At 36.8% G+C, this 16,833-nt stretch overlaps 3 protein-coding genes across 3 annotated transcripts; 2 read left to right on the plus strand and 1 right to left on the minus strand.

The window, feature by feature from the left end:
* The first annotated feature begins 1,164 nt into the window (after positions 1-1,164).
* Positions 1,165-3,468, plus strand: LOC116129900 (60S ribosomal protein L7a-1-like). Its single transcript, XM_031415639.1, has 7 exons — positions 1,165-1,237; positions 1,345-1,395; positions 1,483-1,684; positions 2,456-2,625; positions 2,736-2,864; positions 2,953-3,045; positions 3,138-3,468. Exons 1-7 carry the CDS (start codon positions 1,235-1,237, stop codon positions 3,267-3,269), a joined length of 780 nt encoding a protein of 259 aa, XP_031271499.1. The 5' UTR covers positions 1,165-1,234; the 3' UTR covers positions 3,270-3,468.
* A 1,058-nt stretch (positions 3,469-4,526) lies between these two features.
* On the plus strand, positions 4,527-13,347 carry LOC116129840. Its single transcript, XM_031415570.1, has 11 exons — positions 4,527-4,760; positions 5,755-5,817; positions 5,984-6,072; positions 7,358-8,209; positions 8,291-8,390; positions 8,472-8,624; positions 8,728-9,546; positions 9,636-12,080; positions 12,161-12,230; positions 12,512-12,660; positions 12,775-13,347. The coding sequence occupies exons 1-11, from the start codon at positions 4,685-4,687 to the stop codon at positions 13,104-13,106; spliced, it is 5,148 nt and encodes a 1,715-aa protein (XP_031271430.1). The 5' UTR covers positions 4,527-4,684; the 3' UTR covers positions 13,107-13,347.
* Positions 13,348-14,017: 670 nt separating this feature from the next.
* On the minus strand, positions 14,018-16,295 carry LOC116129834 (pentatricopeptide repeat-containing protein At5g14080-like). Its single transcript, XM_031415564.1, has 2 exons — positions 14,481-16,295; positions 14,018-14,310 (listed from the first exon to the last, which is right to left on the minus strand). Exons 1-2 carry the CDS (start codon positions 16,132-16,134, stop codon positions 14,018-14,020), a joined length of 1,947 nt encoding a protein of 648 aa, XP_031271424.1. The 5' UTR covers positions 16,135-16,295.
* Between the last annotated feature and the right edge of the window lie 538 nt (positions 16,296-16,833).

Below are 16,833 nucleotides of genomic sequence, written 5' to 3' on the forward strand. Positions count from 1 at the left end.
TAGTCAGGACAATGGTTTCAAATACTACTGTTTTAGTCCTTTAACTAAATAAAACGTTAATTGACTATTAAAATTATATTGAAAGGACAAAAACACCCCTAATTAAATTATGGAAATAAAAAATTACTTACACAATCAACCCTAAATTAAATAAACACATTACACGCTACAAATTCAAATTAAATAAACAACATTATACACTACAAATTCATCATATTTTATATGATTTTGGTTATCTAATGTGAAATGTGTTTATTTATTTCAATTTGTAATGTATAATGTATTTTTCTTATATATATATATATGAGAGTTCTACCAATGTTCAATAAAATTTTAATAACTTTAAAAGAGGGGTATTTTTGTCTTTCAATATAATTTTTTTAGTCAACAAACATTTTAGTTTAGCCAAAGGATTAAAACAGTAGAATTTGAAACTATTGTCCTCAAAGAATTTAAACTGAAACCATAGGGAATGAACAAAATTCCACACGATGTAGTTTCTGTATGTAAAGACTAAAGACCGCAGACGGCCCATGAGGTTTTGGAAACTTTTTAACACATCCATGATTTTTACAAAATTATAACTCGCACGCTTTCTTTTAAAATTTTGATTTGCTCAGTCATGAAAGACTATAAACACTATAGTAGAACATAAAATTTAAAAAGTAGATGATTTTGATCCAATTAAATTTTACATTTTATAATTTATAATATAAATTAAAGGCATAAGAAAAATAGAAACATGATAATTTTTTTGGGAAATAATTATTAAATTTATTGGTAATAATTGTACACAATATTATTAGATATGATTTGTGGTTGAGATGGTTGTGGGCATAACAAAACTTGAAAAAGTAATTAAAATGTCTTGAATAATAAGTATTGATTTTGAAAATCCATAAAATAAAAATACGTCAAGGCGGTGCATCAAGGATTCAAGATAGATAATGTTGAAGGATTTTTGGCTGTATGTACATGTATAAAAGCTATTTATTTTTTAGGCAAATAAAATTATACAAATTATTTGATTTTTTCATGAGAGTATTTATTTTTATTTTTTTATAATGGTTATGGCATTTGGGTTGGGCTTAGTTTAGCTAGTGTTGGGCCTAGCTTAAACGCCATATGCCGTCTGTAGCGTACTACCTATATAACGATCCACTTCTTTAGGGTTTTGCCTTTACAACAGTGAGCCGAGAAGAAGCTGTAGCTTTGGAAACCCTTCTTCTCAAAAATGGTGAGCCTCTCCTCTCTTTTCTTCTTTTACTCACTTCACACAATATCGTTATGTTTTTCAAATGTATATGATGATAAACTATTCGCATCTTACTATTACATTCGTAGGCTCCTAAACGAGTTGGAAAAGCACCAGTAGCCGCAGCCAAGAAGAAATCGGTAATTTTTTTTCCTCTCTCCGTGCTTTTGTTTGGTTTTGGTTTTGGCTACGGTATTGATGGTTTTGGTGTTATTTTTGTTTTAAAGGAGAAGGTGGTGAACCCGTTGTTCGAGAAGCGAACGAAGCAGTTTGGAATCGGAGGTGCATTGCCGCCCAAGAGGGATTTGACCCGGTTCGTCAGGTGGCCCAAACAGGTTGATATTCAGAGGAAGAAGAGAGTTCTTAAACTCAGGCTTAAGGTCCCGCCTGCCTTGAACCAGTTCACCAAGACTCTTGACAAGAACCTCGGTATGCTCAATATTTAACTCAAAAGCAGCTTTTACTTTGTTTTCTTTGTTTCTCAATCTTTGTTTTGATAAATGGATAGTTTCATCTCGAATGGGATTAAACAACTGGCCCGAGGTAGTTACGTTGTGTGAGATTCTGTATCAGTGTTTATAAGCATCACTTCTATTCATTTTGTTTTGTGATAAAGTTACAATGGATCTTGTTCTTTTGTTATGTCATTTATCAAGGATTTCAAATTATATGCTGTTCTTGAATCATTCTGCTTTCTTTTATCCCTATTCCATTTGTTATAATTGATGCTAAAATGATTGGTTGTATCTGTAAAAGTACATGATTTAGGTACTCTTTCCCCCGAAATTTTCATATTCTTTTGAGGAAATACGTGAGCCAGTAATCAAATACGTGTGATTTCTGCATTATTCTTGAGTATGAAGTGCTTATATGAGCCGTAATGTTTCCTTGTAGCAGTGATTTATGGTTATAATATTTTTGTTATATCTCCTGCTTTTTCATTGTAGTCTTTTTAATGCTATTTGAACATTTACATAAAATGAAGTTATTAATGCTTTGGAGATGTGTATGTCTAAACCCTTTGCTTGGTCTGATGAGTTTCTATTCTGATGAGTTTCTATGTGTTGAAATTTAACCTTGTATTTGTTAAAAGGTATAGTTTCCCCTTTATTCTTCTGTTTATACTTTATCTCATCAACAGAGTTTTCTTTAGAGACGTCAATTTTGAATAAATTTTCTTTTTTGAAACTTTATCTACAGCATCAAATCTATTCAAGATGCTTCTAAAGTACCGGCCCGAAGACAAAGCAGCAAAGAAGGAAAGGCTCTTGAAAAAGGCTCAGGCAGAGGCTGAAGGAAAACCTGTTGAAGCTAAAAAGCCTATTGTCGTGAAATATGGGCTCAACCATGTCACATACCTTATTGAGCAGGTAAAATTCATTTTGTCTAATCTTTGCTCAATTGCACTTCCAAGTCTTCAACTGTCACCCTTTGTTTTCTCTTCCCAACAGCTAATTTTTCTATTGAATTCCTGTAATAGAACAAGGCTCAGTTGGTGGTTATTGCTCATGATGTAGACCCAATAGAGTTGGTTGTCTGGCTACCAGCTTTGTGCAGGAAGATGGAGATCCCATACTGTATTGTTAAGGGAAAAGCACGCTTGGGAGCGGTAATTATCCCATTTATCTTTTGTCTTAAACGCATGTCAAAGCAAAAATTATGAACCGGAAACTAAATCACTGTAATGTTTATGATAGATTGTTCACAAGAAGACTGCATCAGTTTTGTGCTTGACCACAGTCAAGAATGAAGATAAACTGGACTTCAGCAGAATCTTAGAGGCTATTAAGGTAAGTTTAAAGTTAAATCAGTCATAAACAGAATGACTTTAGAGTTCTTGGAGGATTTGATCTCATTTCTGGATTTATTTATAATGTCTCAGGCCAATTTCAATGACAAGTATGACGAGAACAGGAAGAAGTGGGGTGGTGGGATTATGGGTTCCAAATCTCAAGCCAAGACCAAGGCTAAAGAAAAGGTCCTTGCTAAGGAAGCTGCCCAGAGAATGAATTAAAAGCCAGTATTGTGCAATTTATTTCTAGGATACATGATTATTTGAGGCTGTAGCCTCGAGATTTTTGTTTATTCTAAGGTTCTGAGTTTTTCTTTTCTTAATTGATTTGAGAGGTAATGCAGGGTGTTTGATTGGAAATTTACCTTCTTGTTATAGTTAGGTCTATACTTAATGCAATTCCCAATTTTTTGTTTGGTAATAATAGTTCTGAAGTGTACTTATCTTATCCATTGACAAATAAGCTTTCAATTTTTTTTTTCCTTCAATTTTTTATGGATTATTTTGCAAGTTGAGAGGAGTTCATGGATAACATTAAAAACATTTCTTTGTTAAATGGGAATAGCTCAAAAGCTGGTATTTGATAATTTTCTATTTACTTTCTTTCCATTATTTTTATTTTTTTATTAAAGTAAAACTTTTGTTTTTGGTAACTTATTTTTAGAAAGCATTTTACGGTTCCATAACCATATGATTTATATAAATGAAAAAAGAAAGCCTTCTAAATCCACACTCGATTAAAGATTCTGTTTTTGGAAACATTTATTGTATTTGAAAAATATCTGGTACTTTAGTGTCTATGGACATGATTGCATTTTCATGAATATTGACTACTGAGCCTTTCCATGCTTGATTGCATCCCCCTTCCTAAAAGGATATTCGGCAGCAACGGGCGAGGCGGCAATGTGGTTCCTTGTGAACTGTGCTGTCAAGTATCAATAATCTTCCTTTATTACCGGAACGAACATCAGTAAACAAAAGCTATTCTTAATTCTGATTTACATGAAAAGAAGCAGCAGCGAAAACAGATAGGACAGTTTGGCTTGTTCTTGGGTTACTTAAGAGGAGCAACTTATTTAACTTCATTATAACCTGAAAATCGACTTTCTGGCTCCTGTTATTGTTCCTTTTTGTTTTCTTTCAATTTTTACCACCTGAATTATCAATTATCCTTTTAATATTTTAATGTTTAACTGCTAATTACATCACTAGGGTGTACGTAAACTATTTCATTACGCCATTCGACCCATCAATTTTTCAAGGATAAAAGCTATATCACACTTTTTTTTTTTTTTTTAATTTAAAAAAATTCTATTGAGTTTAATATTTCTTTTTGCACTTGCAAGTGACGTTACCAATACATATTTTAAAAAAAAAATATATATATAAAATTAAGTAACAAATGAAAAAGTCTTTTATGGTATTACGCAGTAGTACAGTATATAGTTAATTTTTTATTTTGGGTAAGCTCTCTTAAAAAAAAATCACTCACTCTCTCTCTGTCTCACAACACAAACTCTGCAATTCATCAAACCCTAGCAATCTCTCTCTCTCTCTCTCTCTCTGTCTCTCTCTCTCTCTCACGCTCGCTCGCTATCTGCCTAATCTCGGTCTCCAATTTCCTGCGAATTTCGGTGATGGCTGACGGAAAGCTCGATCTGCCGGACGATCTCCTCTCTTCTAAGACGCTCGATCAAGACCGCTCCGTCAAAGGTTCTCCTCTTTTTTTTTTTTGTGTTTTTAAATTTTAATTTCTCATTATTTGATCTCATTTCTATTAAAAGTAACGTTTATGTTATATCTGATCGATCTGTAATACAGCTCTTTGCTTATTGTAAATTCTCAACTGTAGATATCATTAATGGTTTTTCTTTTCTTTTCTTTTTTTTGGTTCGTTTCTTCCCTCGAATTACTTAATTTTATGTTTTGAGCTTCATGCTTTCGTTTATGTAATCGGTTTGTTTATTCATTTGAATCGTTTTAGACCATTAACTTGTCAAATCTTATGATACTGTTTATTTGCTTACTGATTCCATTGAGTGTAACCATAAGTCAAAATTTAATTAGGATCTACAACGGTAGCTTCAATTTCTTTTTTCACGTTTTTATCTCAGATTATATTTTACTCTTAATTGTTTAACGTTGTAGGAACTCCTATATAACTGGTGTAATTGGAACATACTGTGATTGCCTCTTTTAGAAATTGAATTTTATTATTATGTTTATGTTTCTTTTCTTTTCTTTTTTTATTTTTATTTTCAAAATTTAAAAAAAAAATAATAATCTGTTGTGTAAGTGATACCAAATAACTTATGTTTAGTAATCTACTGGTTTTTTCATAATCTGCACTAAGAAGTTTCCCTGGGCTAAGCGTTTTCTTGGGCCCAGATCTAATTCCTTTTTATTCTTTTGGGGTGGTATACTTTTAGGGGTATAGTTTGATTTTGGCATATGATTTGAATAGCATTTTTTTGCTTTCCTTGACGTTCCAGAGGTCCCTGGTTCATTTTTTAAATTTTTTTCCCTCTTTGAATGATATTTCGTTTCTTGTCAAAAGAAAAATTCTCTTGGTTTTCCTGTGAAAGTAGTTGATGTTGTTTGTTTTGTATCAATGGTTTCTTTATCAGTTAGTTTCTTATTTAGTTTCTAAAGAATGATGCTCGTTTCTGTATGAGTTGATAATAATTTGGTTTTTGCACTATGTTAGATGAAGCTTGGGGAGGAACTAGTGAGGAGAAGTCCCTGATGGGGTTACTTGATGAGTCAAAAGGTAGTTATTTTTTCTTTGGAGTTATGTTAGTGTTGGATAGAAGTTTACTAATTTATATGTGTGTTCAAATTCTCATTTGTCTTCCTTTCAGTCCTCTTGCTTTTACATGCCCACATAGTTTTGATAGCTATTTATTATTGTATTTTTCTTTTGGTTGATACCGCAGATCAAGTAACTCCAGAGAACAGCATACCGCTGTCTCCACAGTGGCTCTATGCTAAACCAGTTGATCCTAAGACATTGACTACAGGAGGGGTAAGAAAGTTCTTCATTCTTTCGATATGTGCCTTAGGGTTTTCTATTAACCAATGTGTGGGGTGGACAGGGCAAGTTTTAGATTTGTTATGGGTACATAATAAACTGGATTTTATGTTAAAAGTTACTTGTTTGTAGGAGTGACTGAACTGTGTTTGATGCTTTTATTGCTTTCATTTTTTAAAAGAATAATATGATGGTGATGAGAGACTGCTTTTGTTGGATCGCTTGTTTAGCATAACTTTGACAGTTTACTATTCTTCTGATATTAAAATGTCAAATTTAATATGACTCTTACCAAATGCATGATCGAAATGAACTTCTTTCCTTTTTGTTGGAAGATGGAGTTGTTGTAAACCGTGGTTTTACTTGTGATAGTGCTTCTGATTCTTTTTCTTTTCTTTTTTTAGTTATTGCTTCACTGTAAATATTCTCAATATAAGTAAAAAACGTCTCCTTTCTCGTGTGTTCTCCATATTGCCTAATATGATATATGTGTCAAGGTGGTTTTGGGATTATTGTGTAAGATATTTTTACCATTAGATTCTTCATTTCAAGTTTGTAAACCTCATCCTTTATGCCATGGTCACTCAATTTGTACTTTTAAAATTGCTTATCTCTGTGTGTGTGCCCCTTTCACCTGCCCATGTTGTATCGAGCAGTGTTGCTTTGTGAGAGCCTCTGGATAAGTTCGAGTTATGGAAATTGCCTCAAAATTTACGGCATTTGTGTTTTCTGTTAGTTTTATTTATGTCATTAAAACTGGTTTATTAGCATAATGGTTCACAAATTTTTTTTTTTTNAAATTGCTTATCTCTGTGTGTGTGCCCCTTTCACCTGCCCATGTTGTATCAAGCAGTGTTGCATTGTGAGAGCCTCTGGATAAATTCGAGTTATGGAAATTGCCTCAAAATTTACGGCATTTGTGTTTGCAGTTAGTTTTATTTATGCCATTAAAACTGGTTTATTAGCATAATGGTTCACAAATTTTTTTTTTTTTGTAAAGGAGAGTTCTAGCTCATTGTATCCTCCGTAAGAATGAATAATAATATCATTATTGAGAATAATTCAGTGAGTTTTATCCTCTGTGAGGACCTAGAATCATGTCTTTATTGAGACTAATTCAGGGTTTTGATTTATGCCAGTACCAATTTATGAGAGGTAAATGAGTGTGACATATGTTTGCTGTGAGGTTCATGACATCTTCTTGAATGCCGTTAAATTTTCTTTTAAGCATGTATGTTTTTTACCCCCTTAAAACCCTTTTGTATCTATATAATGGCAGGAAATGCGTGCACCAAATTCATTGCCTCAGGGAAACACAACTGATACTAATTTAAAAGACAGTTGGCGTTTAGATGGATCTCAAGACAAGAAAGACTGGAGGAAGACTGTGCCTGATATTGAAAGCAGTCGCCGCTGGCGTGAAGAGGAGAGAGAAACAGGCATACTTGGTAGAAGAGATCGCAGAAAAGAAGATCGTCGTGCAGATGTCACCTCATCTAGGGATATATCTGAAACTAGAGCTTTGTCTTCTGCAGATCGTTGGCATGATCCTAGTAACCGTACTTCTGGCCATGAATCCCGGAGAGACAGCAAGTGGTCTTCAAGGTGGGGTCCCGAAGATAAAGAGAAGGATTCTCGAACTGAAAAGAGGACAGAAGCTGAGAAGGAAGATACTCAGATTGACAGACAATCTTTTGTCAGTGGCAATCGCACCACTTCCGAGCGTGACAATGACTCCCGTGATAAGTGGAGGCCACGTCATCGCATGGAAGTTCATGCAGGTGGGTCGGCTGCATACCGCTCTGCACCAGGATTTGGGTTGGAGCGGGGACGGGTAGAAAGCTCAAATGTTCGATTTGCTCCTGGACGTGGTAGGTCTACTATCAATGGAAGCCAACAAATAGGCAGGCCTCCCTCTGTATCTGTTATTGGCTCCGTTCCTGTAAATAAATTATCTGGCTCCTCAGCTGTATATTGTTATCCTAGAGGAAAGCTTCTTGACATTTATCGTAAAGAAAAAACACTTCTGAATTTTGATTCCGTAGCTGATGAGATGGACCATGTATCACCAATAACACAAGTAGCCTCCATTGAGCCCTTGGCTTTTGTTGCTCCTGATGCAGAGGAAGAGGTATATGAATTTTCCCCCTTCATAATATAAAATTATTGTAGTTATTTTAGATTCTTCAAACTGGATTATTGTTGTTTACAGGCTATTCTTGGGGATATATGGAAAGGAAGAATTAGAAGCAGTGAAGTATTACAGAACTCTAATAGGGACAAAAGTGTGGCATCAAGTGTTAATACTACAGGTAACAAGAGTTGCATTACCATTGACTATACCCCTAATAAACTGTTCAATTTCTCTCTGATTGAGATTTGCTGTTATTCAGGATTTGGTGACACAACTATCGGCGAGGGTAAACAGAGTTCTTCAGTTAATACTGAAGGAACTGTTGAATCTTTGGAAAAAACTGGTGTAAATAATTCTGGTCAAGGTAATGGTGCCGAGGCATTAAGCTCATCTGGTTCCCATGTTGCCAAGGGTGAGAAATGTTGCTTTAAATCTTTGAGTATTTCTAGCTAATTGATTTGAGAAATATGAACTATTCATTTTATATATATTAATATTTCTTTCCATCATTTCAGAAAGGGGTGGTTTTAAAGAAGGTGAAGGTATTAGGTCAGGTGCAACTGATGTCATGCATGATAGCTTGATACCTTCAGTTTTGAAGGGAAACGATACATGTGGTGCTGGAGAGACTACCGACTCCAGTAACAGTGTTAATGAAGTGAAATTTGTTGAAAACCAACGAGCAGATGATTTGATTCTCACAAAGCACCCTAAATTGGAAGATATTAAATCAGCTGCTTCTTTTGAAGTCGGTAACCAGCTTCCCGATGATTCAAATTCTCTATTTGATTTTGCATCTCTGCAACAAACTGCAAACAGGGATCAGCTTCATCAAAAAAGCAATAACAGTGCACATCCATCAGATGTTGGTGTATCACTAGAGGATTTAAATTTGTTCTATCTTGATCCTCAAGGAGTAATTCAGGGACCATACATGGGGATTGACATCATTATGTGGTTTGAGCAAGGTTATTTTGGAACTGATTTACCTGTTCGATTGTCAAATGCCCCTGCTGGATCAGCTTTTCAAGAACTTGGTGTACTCATGCCGCATCTGAAAGTTAAATCTGGGTCCTCCATATGCAATAATCTGGTTACAACATCACAGCTGTCTGATACTGTTGTAGGCAGCTTGGAAGAGAGTGTAGGCTCTCCTGCTAGTGGACCTGATTATAAGGGGTCTGCTTTTGTAAATAATCAGCTGTGGGTTTCAACTGGTTTTGAGGCTACTTCAGGTATTGATTTTAGATCAGGAGTGCCTAATCATGAACATCAGTCTGAGCCCCATCTTCCTGACAATCAAAGCTTCCAAAATTCTGTTGCTCAAGATGAAGGTATGTTCCATGGCTTGGTTTTTCTATTAATTTTCTTATTGTATCTGTTCATGATGCCACTTCAATTGTTGATCTTTTATTTGTTGCAGAAATTGTCTTTCCTGGGAGACCTGGAAGCAGCAATGCTAATCATATGAGGAGATCTGGTGCTGATATTCACAGTTCATTTTCTAGTCCTGCTAGCCACCATTCCCTTGTTAGTGAGTTTTCAGAAGCTAATATGCCTAGACATCAGGAGGATGATAAGGTGCATCCTTTTGGTCTGTTGATGTCTGAGCTGAGAGATAGCTCTCATTTGAGGCGTTCTCAATCATCAAATTTGGCTTCAAGCATAGGTGACCAGGGTCAGTTCTTGGATTCTTTTGACAGAGATCCTACAATTGTCAGCCAAAGCTCTTTGGGTACATGGGCTGATCAACCTGCTTTTGGGGAGATGTGGCCTGAAGATCATAGAAGGAATACATTTTCAAAATCCCACCCTCATCAAGGTTCTATAGATGCGCAACAATTATTTCGTAGGGAGCAAGAATTGAATGGTTTTGATGTAGCAGAGCACTTAATGTTACAAAAGTTGCAAAAGGAACAACTTCAACAACAAAATTATTCTTCTCCTCATCCTTTTTCATATACAAATGAGTTGGGGATGGAGCAAATTCCTGGTTTTTCTCTTTCTCAGAGCAAGAATCTGCATCAACAGCAGTCGGCTCATCCAGTAGCAGACATGAAACAACTTTTGGAACTTAAGTTACAACAACAGAGACATATCGAGCTTCAACAACAGCAGCATCTCGAGCTTCAACACCAACGGCATATTGAGCTTCAACACCAGCGGCATCTTGAGCTTCAACACCAACGACAGTTTGAGCTTCAGCACCAGCGGCAGCTTGAGCTTCAACAACAGCGGCAGCTCATGCTGCAACAACAGCGGCAACTTGAGCTTGAGCAACAGCGGCAGCTTGAGCTTGAGCAGCAGAGACAGCTTGAACTTCAACAACAGCATCGCTTGCTGCAGCAGCAGCAGATCCGTTTCAACCAAATGAAGTTGCTGCAGCAGCAGCAGCAACAACAACAGCAACAGCAGTTACTTCTGGAACAATTGTTGCAGCATCAGATGCCTGATCCTGGTTATGGACAGTTGAAGGTGGAACCTGTAAGAGATAACATGCTCGATCAAGTTCAGTTAAGGATGCAACTTCTACATGAACTCCAACTGAATTCTCAAGCAAGGCACCTCGATCCATCACTGGAGCAGATCATCCAAGCAAAGATTGGTCAGAGTGCACTCCGGGGACAGCCAGCTGATTTGTTGGACCTAAGATCACAAGCGAAGCATGTGAATATGCTTTCTTCAGAACAACAGCTTCATTTCCAGCAAGAACAATTGCGAGCACGTCAGTTATCCATGGCATTGAGGCAGCAGTCAGGGCTGGAAGGGGAAGGGCGTATAACTGGCCCATGGTCGGTTGATGAGGCTGGTCAGCTTGCCAGGAGTCCGTCTGGTCATCACCAAGCTCATTCAGCAGGTTTTAGTGCTTCAGATTTTTACCAGCAACAGCAGAGGCTTTCTTCGCATGAGGAGCAATTCAACCACCATAACTGGAATCATGCTTTACAGGAACGACATCAGAGAGGGTCATTTGAGCCTAGCTCTATGGCATTGGATAGGTCATTGTCTGTTCCTCCTGCTGTCACTCCTGGAAGGAATTTAGATAATATAAATGCACGAGCTCAAGGTCTAGATTTTCCAGATCAACATCTCTATATGCACTCAACTGGTCAGCTGAGTTCCTTTTCTTCTGGCATCCCCTCACACTCCCAACAAATCTCTGATGAATTTTATGCTACTCATCCAGATATGAAAGAGAGCCACTCTGGGAACAATATGCTGCAGGAAAATAGCTGGATTGAAAAACAGATGCAACAATTGAACCTTAAAGGTGATAGACAACGACAAGACTCAGAAGTTAATATGACTTCTGTGGATACAAGTTTGTGGACATCCACTGGCGGTGATAGGGAGAACTCAGAGCGAGTTTTAATGGATCTTATCCGGCAAAATTCGGGTCTTCAATCTGTGCAGTCCTCAGAAATTGGTTACCAACATAAAACCCGGGAAGCCTTTTGGCCAGTTTCTGAGACGCAGTCGTCAAATCTTCCTTTTAATCTTCTCCCAGGTCAAGAAGTCATTGTGAGCAGCTCCTTTGTGGAAGGGCCTCAAAATTCCAATTCAAGTGCACAATTCAAGCATTCAGGGAATGGTGAAAGATTAATCATAAGATCTAATTCTGGAGCACTATTAGAACAGCCATTCTTGTCCAGCAGCATAGAACATTCGAGCCCCATTGGTAAATCAACTTTAGATAAGGACTTCTTAGAGCTGGAAGGACCTAAGGGGAAGAGGCATGGGTCCAAAGGCATGGGCATGTCAATTTCAGAGATCAAAGACAACTCGGTGGAGCAAGCAGAAAACTCTCTGGATTATGGAGAGCTACCAATTAATGCCCACAGTAGGCATAGTTCTTTAAGTAGTGTTGGTAAAGTCTCAAAATTTCTATTGTCATAGTTTTTCCTTTATGTTAAAGTGAATGTCTTAAAGTACAGTGAAATGATGCAGGTGGAAATGGAGGCTTATACAATTATGAAATAGGGCTAGACAAGTCACTTGGAGAATTTTCAAATGAAAGGTATGATTCTTTGATGCTCTAATTGTAATTTTGTAAAATCATGAAGTTTTCATACTCATACTGGCTCGTAAAATCATGAAGTTTTCACACTCAGACTGGCTCGTAAAATCATGAAGTTTTCATACACATACTGGCTTGTAAAATCACGAATTTTTTATACAACTGCCAGCATCTAATTTTCTTGTAAAATTTTGTTTTGTGAAATTAAAATAGCAATAAGTGCTCACATTACTAATTTTTAGTTTTTAACTTGTGTGGTTAAAATGGTCTTTGGTTTACAGGCTTCCCTCTATATTACCCAAAGGGCTTGACACTGACTTGAGCAAACACCAACTTCTAGCAAGAGCTTCAACTTCCCAGGATGTGTTGCCTGAGCCAACTTCTGCAGCTTTTGTCAAGCAGAAAAGTTCAATAACCCTTGCATCTGATGGTATATTAATTTTTTTTTCTCTTTTTTTTTATTTTCTACTTAACATGCTTGTGATTTGTGGGTTGCAATAATATTATTGATTCTTATACCATTGTTAATTGTGGCAAATTTAAGAAGGGAAGCGGGAATCTGTTGGTAATCCTGTAGCGAATCGGCTTCCTGAAACTCAAGCATCCAGCAAGAAAGATTTGCGTTTTAGGACATCATCTTTCAGTGAGGCTGCTGTTTCAGAGACATCATTCATAGACATGCTTAAGAAACCAGTTCTCCCAGAAGCTGATCCATTAAATGGAGCGGCTTTGGAGTCATCTGATGTTGCTGCACCAGCTGGGCGAAGTGGCAAAAAGAAAGGGAAGAAAGGAAGACAGATTGATCCTGCTCTCCTTGGCTTCAAAGTTTCTAGCAACCGGATCATGATGGGTGAGATCCAGCGGCTTGAAGATTGACCAAAACAAGTTGTACATTGCGTGTAAATTTTCTTCCACTTGTACAGTTGTTTTTAGAATTCCTCAATTTATATTTCTCATGTTTTAGTTTTGAGATGGAGCAATTTAGTTTGGGATACCTGTTTGCCATTCACTATGAATAGTGTAAATGAGGAAGTAAGGCATTGGTGTGTGTATGGAACAGAAATTTTTTTGTAGGGAGATCATACAATAATGAAAGGAATAATCTCTTTTTAATTCATTGTATTCTCTTCGGTCCTGGGCAATGAATCCTTTAATTTAATTTTTACAAGAACAATGTGAACAACTGTCACAGGTGTTGTCGAGATTGTATCTGCAACAACATTAAAGAATGGGACTGTAATATGCATGCCCATTTTAAAGATACATCAAGGTTTCTTCCACTAAAACCTTGTGCATTTTCTTATTTGCTCCTGTTGTCGCAGTTGTCCATATCTTGTGTAATCATTCTCCTTTTCTATAGATAGCTCAAACCTCTCGGCCAATGAATCCTCATCTCTCATATCCTTTTGAATTAACACTCGTTTTCTCTGTATAATTCTTTTTAGTATTAACTGTTTTATATCTAGGATTAAATCAAAGTTCACACTTTCCATTTCCGCCAGGAAATGGGACATACACAGATTTTTAAAATCGTTTAGAGGTCACTAAAGAGGTGAGATTGGCCTTCGCTCTGCATATTGTAGACATAGCTTACACTACCTGAAACAAAACTGAGTTGTATTTTTCACAGTAGAAATGACCTCAGATTAAGTTCAACTGATGTTTTGGCCACATGAAATGCATACAATTACTCTTTATTGTTACATTACTAAATCCAGCACTGACGTATTGACCACCTTCAAAGCCTTATCACACCAATAAAACGCCCGCAAATATTCAGTGTATTATCAGCGGCCCAATTTCTGTCCAACACTGTTGGAATCGAGAAAATTTTCTTGCACTGCCCGTAGCAATTGTAAAACAGGCTCTGGTTGTGAAGATGAAGAAAGCAATGCTAATAGTTCAGTAGATATAACTTGCAACATTGATGGTGAGGTTTTCTCAATCCATTTTATATGTTCAATGGCAATTTGAACCTCTCTATCATCAGCTAAACATTTCAGCAAAATTACATGGGAGTCTGAATGTCCTATATCAGGAGTAAGACCATGAAGGAACTTAGTAGCAACAAGAAAATGACCTGCATGGAGCATAGGAAAGATATATAGTAAACCTTCATATATACATATAACCTCTCATAAAAAGCAAGTACTGGGTAAATATTGCCAAAATCCAATCAGAAATAGATTTAGAAGAAGAAAGGTAATTATAGCTGTAAAGAAATACGCGATAAAGTTCATAAATACAGACCTTTACGACAGAGAGAAAGGATAAGTGTGCTCAATATACTGCGAGCCAGCTTTGTGTCCTGATTAACAGACTTGTGAAAGACTTCAAAAGCAGCTTGAAAATTTGTTTCTTGACAGAGGCCTTCGAGGAGGGACATATAGGTTGTAGTATCAGGTGTCACCCCTTTTGTCAACATATGGTGAAAGAGCCTCAAAGCATCTTCAACTTCACCTGCTTCTGAGAACTTCCCAATTAGTATATTGTAAGTCTTCAGATTCCCGCTACAGCCGCTAGCAAACATCTCATCCCACAATTTTTTAGCAGGACGCAATAAATCTTCTCTACAGCATGCTTCCATAAGAGAGTTATAAAATGAGACGTCTGGGGCTAAACCTTTCTTCTTCATCTCCTGAAGTACCATATATGCTTCTCTCAGTCTCCCTGCCGAACACAAGAATGAAATCATCACATTGTAACTCTCCATATTTGAGAAATAATCGTTTGCAGATAAAACCTTATAAACCTCCACCAATTCATCACTTTTGCCATGTTTACGTAAGTTCCTGCTCAAGTTACCTAATGTTAACAATGTTGGTAATCTCCCTTTTTCAATCATAAAATTTAAAAACGTGATTGCAGAACCAGGATCAATGCTTGATACCGATCCTATTAATGCATTTAAAACATCATCATCAATGGGAAAATTCCCACCAACAATCACTTCACCCAATTTTTTTGCTTCACATATCCGTCTCTCCGAAATCAAACCTAAAATAAACTCTCTATAATCGTTAGTTCTCGGAGCAACTCCCAGCTTTCTTTTCTTCTTCAAAACTGTTTCTCTTTCAAACACGCTCCCTATTAGTTTAAACTCTTCAGCAACAATCCTATACGCAATGAAGTCAGGTTTGCACTCTCTAATCCTCAACTCATCCAATACCCTATAAGCCTCTTCCACTCTTTTAGCTTCACAAAGCCCATGAACTATCAAAACTGCAATAATTGACCCGTTAATCACGGAATTATAACTCCTTTTAACATTATCTAACGTACTTAGTACTTGACCCAATTCGGCATTTTTACAAAATCTCCATATAAACACACCAAAACCAATAGTACTAAAATCTACACCTCTTTGAGTCATTGCATCAAACACCTTCAATGCACTATTAAAATACCCATCAGAAGCTAAAGCAGCCAATAGAGAGTTGCATATTTCAGGCCCGATTTCTTCACTTTTCGACTTGAGTTCACTAAACACCGAAAACGCTTTCTGGGAATCTTTCCCTTGAATCAATGAGCGAATTATAAAGCGGTAAACAGAAGAATCGAGAATGATTTTGTTTACTTTGACTTGCTTTAAAACAGAGTCGATGGCGTTGAACTGGCGGGAAAGAGACAGAGATTTAAGGACTGACTGATAAGAGAGAGAGGAGTGAGTAAAGTTGGGCTGTTGAGAGGCCCAGTTGAAGAAGCCAAGGGCGAGTGAGTGGTGAGTTAATAGATGCGGGTCGATAACTCCGGCTACCAAAGATGGACTCAGTGAGTGGCGAACACCGATTCGATGGAGAGTTTGTTCCAGACACGGGGTCCAAGATCGTGTTGGCCTTGTGTAGTTGGATGCCGAAATTAGTACCTGGCTTATCCGTGTCGCTACCTCAGTTGCCGGTCTCATGACTCATCCAAGTTGATTACCACTGCAGGCGTCGTCGAATACGACGAATAGCCGAGAGAGACATAAAAATTAAACGCGGCGTTTCACCATTAAAAGCGTATCTACATTTTTGTATTTATTATTTAAAATAAAGTAAACTAAACGTGGTGTTGCATCTCGCATGATGGTAAATGGCATAAGATTTTCTGAGTTGGATGTTTTAATTTGCTTGGTTAGATTAATATTCCCCCATTTGCCATTGTTAATTGTGGCAACCGAAATAGATTCAGCGCCTTCTGGGTTAATTAACAGAATAAGTTGTTAATTTGTATCCATTTTTAGATATTATTTTAAAAGAACTGTTCTTCTAAAATTCCTCGCAGTAACTGGTTCAGTTTCAGTAATTCAATATCATGGTTTACTGAAGAAATTTTTCTATGGCAGATGATTTTTGTATTTGTTTTCTTATGTTGGGATGAAATAAATTAAATTGCAAGATATCATCTGGATGAAAGAGAATAATATTCATAGTCAAACGTGAAAGCTGTGCCTAAATTCTGTTGCACTTGCCTCTGAACAAACAAACATATACAGTATATTTCTCTATTGTCTATCTGTTTCTCTATTTTCCCGTTTCTCTTCTCTTTTGTTTTCTTCAGTCCTGCTGCTAAACCATGGGTTCGGTTCTTATGGATCCCGTTGAAATTGTAGATTTCGGGA

The sequence above is a fragment of the Pistacia vera genome, unplaced genomic scaffold (genome assembly GCF_008641045.1).
Source record: "Pistacia vera cultivar Batoury unplaced genomic scaffold, PisVer_v2 Contig214, whole genome shotgun sequence".
In the NCBI taxonomy this organism is placed as follows: Eukaryota; Viridiplantae; Streptophyta; class Magnoliopsida; order Sapindales; family Anacardiaceae; genus Pistacia; species Pistacia vera.

Excerpts from the sequence above, each read along its gene's own strand:
- LOC116129900 (XM_031415639.1), top strand. Across the intron at positions 1,396-1,482 it reads CCGCAGCCAAGAAGAAATCG|GAGAAGGTGGTGAACCCGTT; the intron begins GTAATTTTTTTT and ends TTTGTTTTAAAG. Across the intron at positions 3,046-3,137 it reads GAATCTTAGAGGCTATTAAG|GCCAATTTCAATGACAAGTA; the intron begins GTAAGTTTAAAG and ends ATAATGTCTCAG.
- LOC116129840 (XM_031415570.1), top strand. The coding sequence starts at position 4,685 with ATGGCTGACGGAAAGCTCGATCTGCCGGACGATCTCCTCTCTTCTAAG. Across the intron at positions 8,625-8,727 it reads TGGTTCCCATGTTGCCAAGG|AAAGGGGTGGTTTTAAAGAA; the intron begins GTGAGAAATGTT and ends CCATCATTTCAG. Across the intron at positions 12,661-12,774 it reads AATAACCCTTGCATCTGATG|AAGGGAAGCGGGAATCTGTT; the intron begins GTATATTAATTT and ends GGCAAATTTAAG.
- LOC116129834 (XM_031415564.1), bottom strand. The coding sequence starts at position 16,134 with ATGAGACCGGCAACTGAGGTAGCGACACGGATAAGCCAGGTACTAATT. Across the intron at positions 14,311-14,480 it reads CCTTTCTCTCTGTCGTAAAG|GTCATTTTCTTGTTGCTACT; the intron begins GTCTGTATTTAT and ends TGCTCCATGCAG.